General features: G+C 55.0%; 1 protein-coding gene across 1 annotated transcript in view; it reads right to left on the bottom strand.

The window, feature by feature from the left end:
- Positions 1-12,209, bottom strand: part of CDH23 (cadherin related 23) — a 430,582-nt gene that overhangs the window by 103,159 nt on the left and 315,214 nt on the right. Inside the window, exons 17-21 of the mRNA XM_019624627.1 lie at positions 9,998-10,135; positions 9,669-9,782; positions 8,291-8,398; positions 1,638-1,827; positions 1,148-1,293 (exon numbers count right to left, since the gene is read on the bottom strand). Coding sequence (XP_019480172.1) covers positions 1,148-1,293; positions 1,638-1,827; positions 8,291-8,398; positions 9,669-9,782; positions 9,998-10,135 — 696 coding nt within the window. The remainder of the gene's footprint in view (positions 1-1,147; positions 1,294-1,637; positions 1,828-8,290; positions 8,399-9,668; positions 9,783-9,997; positions 10,136-12,209) is intronic.

Below are 12,209 nucleotides of genomic sequence, written 5' to 3'. Positions count from 1 at the left end.
CTGGACGTTTGGGGGAAAATATTCTGCAGGAGGGACTGCTCCCTGGAACCTGTCAAAGAACACGTTTAACCAACTTTTACAGATAAAGAAACTGAGGCACAGTGGGCCTGCAGGGCATCACCAAGCTTACCGCTTTGGCATGCTGACAAACAACCTTGTCTTCTTTGAATGGGATCAGGCTAACCCTTTGCCACCGGATCCCACTGTCTCTCGAGTATAAGCCCTCACGATAGACACAGAACGAACACATCAGCTACAGTACATCTCCTGCAGTCCAAATGCCAGGATGCTTTACACCTGTGTCTGATTGAATGCCACAGCACAGCCAGGCATGTACTATTATGATCCCCATTTCACAGGTGAGAATACTGAGGCCCAGAGAGGTTAAGTCGTTTGCTCCAAGTCACCCAGAGCACAGGTGGTAGAGTTGGGATCCACACCTGGTCACATTCCAAAGCCCACACTCTTAACTGCAAGGGCCATCTAGTGTTTCTAACTGGCCCCTGTTAGGGCATCATTTTCCCTGAACCAGCACCTCAGGGCCTCCCTGACCATAAGGGTGATGGAGCAGGAGGCAGAGGGTCCAGGTGCAAGATCAGTTGCTACCTCTTCTTGGCCACAGGGACTTGGGCAAGTCTCTTTAAGTCTTCTGAAAAGTGGGGAGAGTCCCACCCATCGTGTGGAGCAGCCTTGGGGGTTACGGGAGAGCACATGCAGGCAGGGAGTCTGGGCTACACTCACCTAACCTTCTTTGTGTTCTAGAACCATCTACAGGCTTAGAAAAGACCTCGATAATCAGGCCCTGAAAGTCTCTAAGATCGGCTTCCCAGAATTCGCTTTCTCTCCTTCCCTCCCTCATTTATCTATCTCCTGTGGTGCCTTGCCTCCACCTCTCCAAATCCACCTGTCCTTCAAGACCCAGCTCAAATTCCTCCTCCAGGAAGCCTTCCATCACCATCTCGCAGAGCACTGGTTCTCCAAGCCTGGTGCAGATCATGTCCTGTCTGGCAGTGTCCCCTGTCCTGTACCTGCAAAGTGCTCTGCACGAGGCCAGGCACCCAGGGCACTTGCTGCCCACTAGCTGGCTGGTTAGGATGAGGCGAGGGCGACAGAGAGCAGGGTCTCAGGCTGGGAAAGGAAAGCTCACCTGGTAGACGGAGACCCCCGCAGGGGTGCCTTCAAGCACCTCTGCCACGAAAGGCAAGTTCTGAAAGATGGGGTCGTTGTCATTGAGGTCCAAGAGATTCACAAACACTGTGGCACTGCTGGTGGCTTTCAGAGGGGGCCTGCCACCTGGGGTAGGGGGACCATAGAGGTGGAGGGTGGAGAGGGAAAGAGGGGTGCAGGAGAAAAAAGGCCAGGGGGAAGATGAGTGGGGGGAGGGGCAGGTTGCGTGACCCTCCACCCCAGCAGCCCCCTCCAGCGAGCGGCCTGGGCTTTGCACACCCCAGTCCCCTTCACCCCTGAGGGTGTTCTGGGGGTGGGATCACAGCCGGGAAGGTGTATTACTCCACTCTTAGTCATTAAGACACAGCCTTCCAGGGGAGGCTCGGAACCCCCTGAGGACAAGTTACCAGGGAGGCGTCAGGGTCCCCACCCAGGAGTGTGGGGCTGTGAGGGGAGCAGAGGACACGTACAGTCTCTGACGGAGACGATGATCTTGCGCATGAGCTCCGCCTCATGGGGGTCAGGGTTCTCCCGGTCCAGCATGACGTGGGTGGTGCGGATCTTGCCTGTGGTGCTGTTGAGGCTGTAGAACTTGTTGGGCGGATCGATGCTGTACACCAGGGTGCCGTTCTCTCCCAGGTCCGGGTCCACGGCCACCACCTGCCCAGGAAGGGGACAGCCAATCCTCCACTGAGCCCTGCCCAGGGCAGGTGTCTCTGCGTCCAGGCGGCCTGCCCGGGCTGTGTGAGCTCACACGCCGGACCCAGGTACCCCACTCAGACCCAGAACTGGGCCTCACACCTGGCTCCAGCAGGGAGGCCTCATGGGGGCTGAGAGGTGGGAAGGTCAGAAGGCGAACCAGCAGTGGAAGCCCCGGGCTCCACGGCTTCTGCACCCCTCAGTTCTGGTCTTAGGCAAGTCCCTTTCCCTACTTAAGCCTTGGCCTCCTGATCTTAAAAAAGCAACACCTAGCACATACCAGCATATAGAAGGCTCCCAATATCTTATAAATGCCAGACCCTCTCCACGTACCGTGTCAACAGCCTTACGAGGTGGATACCTATAATCACGCCCATTTCACAGATGTGATCAGCAAGGCTCCCAGAGTCTCCTCGTCAGGAAGTGGCTCTGGGTCCCTCCGGAGCCCATGCAAGTAGCCAGCAGGCAACCCTGCCAGCACGTCTCAGAGGCCTTCCGTTCCAGACATGCGGGGTAACATACTCACAAGCCTCTGGGAGAGCAGGGGGGCCCCAGTAGGTCCATGACCACGAAATTCTTCAGGGTGCGGCTGGGAAGGGCTGGGGAGTCTGAACCCTTGGCTGAGCTTTTGGAAGGATTTGAACGCTGGATTTTGGGAACTGGGTTCCTCATCATTGAACCCTCTCTTCCTTTGGAGCATTTGCTTGTGAGATGATTTGAAAAGAGTTAGGCCTCTGTGACACCACGGATGACGGCACGGGAAGGGAGCCATGGACAAGCCACCCAGTTTGGAGGGTGGGTCCCAGCAAGTTGAGACAGTCATGGGACTCGGGGAGGGGGAGGAGAAGGCTGAGTTCCGTCCCCCGGAGGGAGGAACGACATCCCCAGGAGGGGCAGGGTCTCAGGACAGGCGCCCCAGATGCTCTGGCCCTTTTAACTTTCCAGCGTCCCCCCTGGTTCCCCACTTGTATTCCCACTCTGTGAAGGGATCAGCCTCAGTGCTGTCCTAACCCAGGGCCACACACCTCACAGCCTGCGCCCCCCCAGGTCCCTGTGCCTGCCCAGCCCCTGCTCCGTAGGGAGCTTCTCTGGCTATGTCCCTCCCACGAGGGCAAAGCAGAGCTCAGAGAGGCCAGACTCAAGGTCATACAACGCCAGCCTTGGGGCCGGCCCAGCTCCCACCCAGGACAGCAGTGGCACCCACCCCTCAGCGGTCCTCCCACCCTGTGCTGCAGGGGCCACTGCGGCACCAGAGGTGGACAAGATCAGTGTAGGGGGGGTGACTGCAGTCCCAGGGGTCGCGTCAGGACAGTGTCATTCTTCACTCTAGGACACTTGGTGATGACAGCCTGGCCTCGTCAGCTCCTTTATCTTACTTGATGTGGGGCCTTTTGTGCTTTGGCAGCAGAATCTGTCCCTTCTCTGGCTTAATCCCCAGTGAGGTGTCTCTGGGGTCACCAGACCAGAACAGACAGATGGGCCACTGTGGCCAAGGGCTCCCATCTGCCCCTGGGCCCCAGAAGGCCAGGGGGAGAGGCTGGTGCTGGCACTGAACCCTGAGCTACTCTAGGGTGCTTCAGACAGTGGGACGCAGCCCTGCTCCCACCCCAGACTGCTCAGCCCACCCCCTCACTTTCAGCCTTGCTGCAGCAGAGTGGGGTGGGGGCAGCCTTCCAGGCCCGAGGAGCCCTCATTGTGCTGTGGGCACGCTGCCTCAGTTTCCCCAGCCTCTATAATGGGGACTCAATCGCTCCCTGTATTGACAACAGGAAACAGAGCTCTTAGGCACCCCAGGCATCATTTCAGCCAGGCTGATGGACAGAAGAGAGCAGCAAGCCCTGAATTTCTAGAACATTCTCTCTCCAGTTACACAGTTCTTATCCCCATTTATCTGGGTGGGGAACCTGAGGCAGAAGGCAGTTAAACAACCTGTTTCAGACCAACAGCCCCCTGCTGAATACACTGAGATCAAGTTCACATGGGGAGGGGGTGGGGGTGGCTTTTCCTCTCCTCTCCTCTCTCCCCTCTCCCCACTTGAGTGCCTGAGGGCCCCTGGGGTAGCTGGTTCTGAGTGACACCGATATCTGGTCTCATTGTCCACTCCCTGGTCATGGAGTGGGGTGGGGGCACGGGAGAGGGCAGCGGGCTGTGACTGACCCCTGTGGACTCCTCCTGGCGATTGTGTAGACGCTCACCACTTTCTCCTCATTTATTTCCCATTTCACGCTCGTCATTTTTCTCCTGGCCTGACGGGACTAATTCTCTCCCTCTCCCCTCTCCTTTATTTTGCCAGAGGGCTTTGAAAGGCTCTAAATCAATGCCCATCAGCCAGGTCCTTGAAGCAGGCTGCGGGAGCCAGGAGGGAGGGTGGGGCCCAAATCTCACTTGAAAACAGAGAACAGTCACTCCGAGAGCTCACGCGGATGCAGTGGACACCATCGGTGTGCATGTGTGCACACAGACACACCAGCCCAGCTAAGTCCAAGTGCACCTGAAAGCGGGCACACGCTCATCTGCACACAAGCTCTGAAAAATTACTGGGATCACCCTGTGCCTCAGAGTCCAGGGGTTGGGGCCAGTGCCCCCTCTAGAGGGGCCCTTGGGAGAGTCCCAGGTCATATGCTCTAGTCTTCCTCTAACAGGAAGACCCAGTCTGACCTGGCAGAGCTGGGGGGCCAAGCAGGCTGGGGAAGAAAGGTAAATGAGTACTTCAACAACTTTCATTCACAAATATTTTGAACACTTACAACGTGCCTGGCACTGTGCTAAGCATAAGGGCTCTACAATGAATAAGACATGTGATTCCAGCCAGGGAGGCAGGTAATGGTGACAAAAGCTATCACGTTTCAACCCCTCACCGTGTGCTAGTGTACTTTATATATTTTGGTGGGACTCTAACCAGCCCCATTTTCTAGATGAGACGATTGGAGCACAGAGAGGTCAAGTAACTTGCCCAACACCACACAGCTGGTAAGTGGTATGGCTAGGAGTACAGCCTAGTCATTTTGGTATCAGAAGCTGCCCATTGAATCACTAAGCTACAACTGTCTCTTAATAAGCAAGGAACCTAACAAACAAACAAGTTGTGGGGCCAGCTTTGAAAGAAACAGAGTATGGAGAGAAGCACAGCTACTTGAGTCAGGGCAGTAAGGGAGTCCTTCTCTTTGGAGGTGGCATTTTAAGTTGGGACAGGTGGAAGGCTGAGCCAGCCATGGGAAAAGCCGGGCTGGGGGAGCAGAGGAAGAAGAACACTCTGGGGGTGAAGGGGGGAGCGGGGAGGAAGGGCTTGTGTAGGGACTCCGAGGTGGGAAAGAGTTTAGTGGGTTCAGGAAACAGGAAGGCCAGTGTGTGCGTTGGGGGAGAGGGGTGTGGTGGGTGTGAGAAGGGCGGTGTGCGATAAGTCAGGAGGTGCGTCACCCTCCCCCTGGATGTCACCTCTGGGTTAGCTGTTCCCTGCACTGCAGCCTTCTGTCCTCACGCCTTAGCCATAGCCCTTACCATAGCCCTGGGCCACTCTCAAAGATATTAAAACATACCCCCATATCTAGTCATACGTACATTTCGTGGCTATAAAATTTGAAAGAATTTTTATGACTTCTCCTTTTGAAACGATTTTGCTATGACCAACTCAACGTGTAGGCTCCCTGACTTGCGCTTTCCTTCCAATCATCACAGATAACTGAGAATTCTGAAAAATTCTGACAAGTCTAGAAAAATCTAACCTACAGTTTGTCCTCGAACATAATGAAATTTTTACAAACACTAAATGTCATAATTACTAATGTCATAATATAGTTGGTAGCTGTTTACTATAACAAGCTTTAATTTTGATTTTGCCCTTTGTGAACTTCTGAGTCATTTTATTTATTTATTTATTTTTCAGGTCTGACACTACTACGGGTCACTGAAAAGCCTGAGCGCCCCAACCCTGTGGCTGCCCCACGCTGGGGGAGGAGTGGCCGTGTCTACTCGGTACTGAGGGGTGGGCTCACATGTCTATCTCCCTAGAGCAGCGGTCCTCAACCTTCCTAAATGCCGCGACCCCTTAACACAGTTCCTCATGTTGTGGTGACCCCCAACCATAAAATTAATTCGTGGCTACTCTATAACTGTCATTTGGCTACTGCTATGAATCATAATGTAAATATCTTTTTGTTTTCCGATGTCTTAGGCGACCCCTGTGAAAGGGTCGTTCGACCCCTGAAGAGATCACGACCCACAGGTTGAGAACCGCTGCCCTCGAGGGAAAGGAAGGGCAGATCCCATGGGCCAGGCAGGTCTGGTAGGGACTCTGGCTTTTACACAGGGTGAGGTGGGATCCAGTGGTGGGTTTGAGCAAAAGAGGCATGGAGCTCTCTGGAGGCAGAGCAGAAGCACTACTGCTTCCTGTACTCCTGAGACTACTAAGCACGGGACCTGGCACACAGTAGGTACTCACTGAAGGGTTGTTGAGGTTTCCTGGAGAGTGAGGAGGTGCTGGGCAGCTGGCCCCTAGCCCATTGTCCATACCTGCTTATGGCTCAGAAGGATGTGAGAAAAGGCTGGAGACCCAGAGAGAACCCCTGGGAACCAGATCTGGGAAATGCCCAAGGCCAAATGCAGTCCCAGCCGGGCAGACCTACTAGCTTTGTCCCGCAGGTAGGCTCTTCAATAATGTCACCCCTAGCTGGTGACCCACGCAGCCACTTTCTCCCAGGGATATCTCACTTGCCCCTCAATTCCCTCTGGGAGGAATTTCCCCGGGACATAAAGCAAAGGTAAAAGATGACCAGACAGGTGTTCGGAGGTGGGCATCCAGCCCTAGCTCTTGGGGTCTCTAGCTGAGTTTGTCCTGGGCTAGAGCCCAAGTGTCCACGAGGTGGCAGCAGAGGGCGCCCATCAGATCTGGTCCTTAGCACGTGGAAAGGGCTTAGGGTAATGGTTTCCAACTCTGACTCTGGGTTGGAGGGAATCCTCCCACTTGGCGCTTTGAAAAACCACAGACTCCAGAGCCCTTGCCCCAGCCCTACTGCGATGTCTGGAAGGGGACCTGCCCACCATTTGAGACCATTCAGATCCTGAAGGCGTGGAAAGGACAGGACAGGTGTGATGGCCAAGACCTCCAGCCCCTTCCGTCTAGGTTGACATCCTCTCCCACCTAGACCCAGGTGGACTATGTCACTACTCCCTGTGGTTGATGAGGGGGTCTGACAAGGGAGGTTAGGTATCACCAGCCCAAGGTTGTCTGAGTTCAGGGTGGGGCAGCCTTCCTGGAGAGCTGGATGTGAAAATACCATCCCTTCTCCCATCCCACTCGAGTTCTCCAGTTTCTCAGGACCTGGGCTACCTGCCAGGGTACCGCTGAACCAGAAGAGGGAGAAGAGCTGGGCCAGGTGGTTTCAAAGTTGGGGTCGAGTCCTGGCACTACCTCTTACTAAACTTTGGGACCTTGGGCAAACCCCTCAAACTCTGTCTCATGTCCTATATAGTACAATGGCCGCAATGAGTCCATCTGCCACATGAGAGTACCATGAAGATGAACCCCTAGCACAGTGCCTGGCACACCCCAGAACTTTAATTAATGAGTTGTCATGAACTGTTAGATTCATGTCCATCATAGGGCTGGCTGGGTGGCTGTGGGGCTGGACGCTGGTGACAAACCTCCTCAAATGAGGCCAAATGGGGTACACATGTGGGGGCGGGGAAGGAGAAAGAGGTTTCGCAAATGTAAGTCGTGGAGCAGAGCAGATCAATAGGGTGCACAATCCTGGCTTTCCTCAGTTTCCCCAGGAAGCTGGTCTCCATTCTGGACACCCCAAAGCTTTGGCCATGTTTTCCCCTGCCCACCTCGAGTCATGTCCCTGCACACAGCACTTGGATGTACACACATGCAGCATGCACAGGGGTCTATGAAAACCTGGAGCACCTCATGTCAGAAAATCTTTGGGTGAATTTTGAACCCCCTGCTGGGTCAGCCCTGGGGCCAGCTGACCCAAGCCAGTGGCCGCAGTGACAGAAGTGCTGAAGGAAAGGTGCTGAGGGCAGAGATGAAGCTTATACAATTTGAGGGAGGGATGTGTGCTTTGCTAGGGGAGGGCGGGGGCTCTTCTGAGGGGGTGACCAGAGTCCTGGGTTTCAGGGCAAGTGTGGCTACAAGCTGAACCAACCCTACTATCCCTGGCACTATCCCTGGCGCTGTCCCTGGGTCACCTGTGCTCCCTTTGACAAAACTTGAAGCCCAGTGTCTCTGAGGACTGGGTGAGGGCTTTTCCCCAACCTCTGACTACTTTTCACCATGTGAGAGAATTTCTAGAACTCTGCTCCAAGAGATGGCTCAGAGAAAAGCATGAAGTCCATTAGCCCCACCTGGGTGGGCTCATGTGGGGATGGCAGACACTGCTTAGAAAGGACAGCCTGGCAGTTCTGCTGTCCCACCACCACTTACCGTGGTCACATCAGAGTCTGGAGGGGTCATCTCCACCAGGTTGATGTAGTAGGGAGCGTCCTTCCAGGTGGGGTGGTTGTCGTTGATGTCCAGCAGGGTGATGTTGACCTGTGAAGCCACAAGGGGTGGTGTGGGCCATGCCTCGCTGAGTTTCTCAAGGGCAGAGCCCATGAGGGGGACATACTCAGATGCCTAGGGGACATCTTGGTATTAACTGCACAACTCCATCTGCTTTGGGGGCTTTGGGGGCAGGGCCTGGGCTTCCAAGGATAGAGGGTTTAGGTGGTATCCCACCAGGTGGCAGAGGAACAGATGAAGTGGCCCCTGAAATCCTTCCTGTGACCTGGGACCTGTCCCACCCACCCCTAGTCTTGGCTGAAGGTGACTGACAGGGTGGGGAGGTTTACAGGGTGGTGGGGGCTGATAGAATCCCTTAAGCTTCCAAGTCAGTCTCAGCTATAAGCCAAGCAATTTCCCTGTTCACCTGTCACCAGGTAAATTATTTATAGAGCTCTGAATCCTATTAGCAGGGGCCTCCTGCGACTGAATAGGGCACTGGGGATTTTTCTGCCAAGTCCCCGGCCAAGCAGTACCACCGCCACCCCTCTGGCTGGGCAGGGCTGGGAGAAGCTGCTGTGGGTAGGGTGAGGGTAATGGGGAGAGGAGTCCCGAGGGAGAATCAAAGAAAGAGAATGAAGATCAAGGCGGGAAGGTGGCCGGAGTGACCTGTCAGCTGGCTCTCCTGCTTCCTGTCCCACAGAGGGGCTTATTGCTTCTCACTTCACCCCTTCTTTTCTGCAGCTAAGAGCTCAGTCAGGACCCTCCAACATCCTCTCGCTTCCTGCTCTCCCGGCACCTTGGTGAGATGACAAGGCCTTGGATGGGGGCTCCGGGCCTTCACGGGCCCTGCTTGCACATGGTTGGCAAACACAGGCATCATGTCTCAGCACCACAGTTGGGCTGGGTGGTGACAAGACCCTAGGGACCCTCCAAGGGCCCTGCTTCCTGCTCTGAGCCATTCTTCCTGGCGGGAGTACCTGCTTCTGTAGGAGCCAATAGGTAGGGGCCTGTGGATCTCATGCCTTCTCCTACCTGCCCAGCTGGTCTTTTGGGAGCAGAGGAAAAAATATCTGCTCCTCCTGAGGGCCCACGTGTCCCAGGTAAGAATGCCTTTCTTCCCGTGGCTGCGGTGGCCCCAGGGCTGAGGTTGACTGACACTGAGTTGGTACCTGCCATCTCACTCCACTCCCACAGTGCCTCACACTGCCTCAGGACAAAGCGTCCAGAGGCCTGCGAGGTGCAGCCTGGAGATGAGCTCGGGAGCAGCAGGCTGGACAGCAAATGGGAAGCTGGGGGCATGGGAGGGGTGGGCACTCACAGTGGCAATGCCCGTTTTCTGGTTGTGGCCCACGCCCCCATCCACTGCCCGGACGATGAGGATGTATTCAGCCTTGGTCTCACGGTCAAGCAGAGTAGAGGTGGTGATTTCACCTGCAGGAGAGAGGGGTGCGTGAGAGAGGGTTTGGGCGGGCCAGGGAGAGATCGGTGAAGAAGGGAAAGAGCAAGGAAGTGAGGAGGAGAGAGGGAGACGGGGGAGAGAGTGACAGCATGAAGGAGAGATGCTTGCAAGATGACACGATCTGGCAGTGTGTGTGCCGGTGGGCGGTGAGATGGCGCTCACGGAGGGAGAAGGGATGGAGCCCATGCCTTGGGAACTGGAACCCCAGAGCTGGGCAATATAACNTAGCCCTCATACACGCTGATATCAAAGTAGCTGCCAAAAGATGAGGCGAAGACGATGCTGTAGGTGATCAGGTTGTTGGGAGGTGAGTCTTCATCTGTCGCCTGGAAGGAAGAGGGCAGACAGGGCCCCATGAGCCCTCAGTGGCCAAGGGTCAGAAGAGGCTGAGTGGGAGGGGAGGGCTGGCCCCTCTCACAGTCCCTTTTTTGGGTGGTCCAGATTCTCCTTGTCTCGCAGCTGGAGGCTACTGTCTGGCTCCCAGCAGACACGCCTCTTATTGGGGTGTAAAGTTATCCTGGGGAATCTAGAGGACAGGCTGGATGCCGAGGGAGAATAAGGGAGGGCCGGGTCTTACCCAGAGGGTGGAGAGGGTCTCCACCGTACCTGGCATGACCATCTGCTAGCCCCTGTAGTCCCAGCTTGCACGTCCCACCCACAGAGTCGGTCCCTGAACTCTAGACCAGGGTTAGGGCCCCGGGCTGTACACCGTATCCGTTCCCTCCAACACCTGACTGTAACTTGTTGTTTAATTTCTGCCTGCCTCACTCAGACTGTGAGCTCCATGCGAGCAGGAACCTTATATTTCTGGACTGCAGCGGCATACCTAGAGTCCAGCGCGGGGTTTGGCACACAGTAGGTGTCTAATAAATGTATGTTGCATGAATGCAAGGAGGGAAGAAGGCACCTGGAAGGGGGNCCCCAACCCCTCCCTGGCTGGTCACTATATTAAATACACTCTGATTGACCAGCTTTGACTCTGAGGCAAAAAGAAATGAAGCTCCAATATTAAATTATCCTATATTTATTATATCCAATTTCAGTCTTAGTTTATCTTGTTCACAAGGGTTTTTATTTTCTCTTTAATGTCTAGTGAAGGCCCCCGCCTTCATTCCCATCTCTGTTGAATCCTGGGTCAGGGGACTTGCCTTTCCAGCCGTCCTGGCCAGACCCTGTGAGCAGCGTGTCCTGCAGCCGTGCCAGCCAGGGCTTTCAGCTCTCTCCTGCTACCCAACTGCCCGCTCTGGCAGAGAGGTGAGGGGGTTCAGTGTGTGGGCCTCTGGAGTTACTCTACCCAGGCTGGAATCTGGTGAGACCTCTGGCAAGTGCCTTAACTTGTCTGAGTCTCAGCGTCCTCCTCTGTTAGATGAGTCTAACTATGAAGCCCATTTGTGGGGCCATTGGTGAGGACCCCGCAGGTAAAGCCGGCCTGGCTTGGTAGTTCACAGACCTACAGGCGGTGGTTACTACTGTGATGATGAATCAACAGTCTCTGGGGGTGTAAGGGGCCAGGTAGGGGGCTGTGGGACAGGCAGGTCATTATGGTCCCTTCCAGGGAGCTGTGGGGCCTCTGATCGGACTCTCAGTCCTGCCCCAAGCATGAGGCCATGTACGCAGTCCCTGACACGCTCCTTTATCCAAGCACATTCAATCTGGAAGAGGATTACGTGACATGATGAAGGCCTCTCCTTGGCAGAATCTCTGAGGGTGGTAGAGATGCAGGGGCTGCTTCAGCAGCGACATTCTCCAGGGGATGCCTCAGCCTGGGACAGGGAGGGGGGCTGGGCACACCCTGAAAATCATCAGACACCAGGAAGGTACCTGGAGGCTCTCTTTAGAAGGCTCTGTGATGCCAGGGAAGGTCACCCCTGACTCCAGCTGTTCCAACTCCAGCTGTCCCTGACTCCTCTGACTGCAGCAGCAATTCCTGACATTTTCCCCATAGAATGTCCACCTGGTTGTAAGCAGCCAGCCTGTCCCGAGGACAGAACAAGTCCCCCGGATCCTGAGTATGGAGCTTATGACCCTGGGTCTGTGAGCTGAGCCCTGGCACCTGAAAGGTGGCCCAGGGATGAGCCTTCTAGTCTTGTCATCATAGGAACACATGCCATCCTCCAAGGCCACCCCTTCAGCCATCATGGCCCCTGAGACCTGTCTCACAGCACCATAATCTACACCAGCGGTTCTCAACCTTCCTAATGCCATGACCTCTTAATACAGTTCCTCATGTTGTGGTGACTCCCAATCATAAAATTATTTTCGTTGCTACTCTATAACTGTAATTTTGCTACTGTTATGAATCGTAATGTAAATATCTTTTTGTTTTCCGATGGTCGTAGGCGACCCCTGTGAAAGGGTCGTTCGACCCCCAATGGGGTCGCGACTCACAGGTTGAGAACC

The sequence above is a fragment of the Hipposideros armiger genome, unplaced genomic scaffold, assembly GCF_001890085.2.
Source record: "Hipposideros armiger isolate ML-2016 unplaced genomic scaffold, ASM189008v1 scaffold_15, whole genome shotgun sequence".
NCBI lineage: Eukaryota > Metazoa > Chordata > Mammalia > Chiroptera > Hipposideridae > Hipposideros > Hipposideros armiger.
Note: the sequence above shows the minus strand (reverse complement) of the source record. Positions and strands in the feature narration are given on the sequence as shown.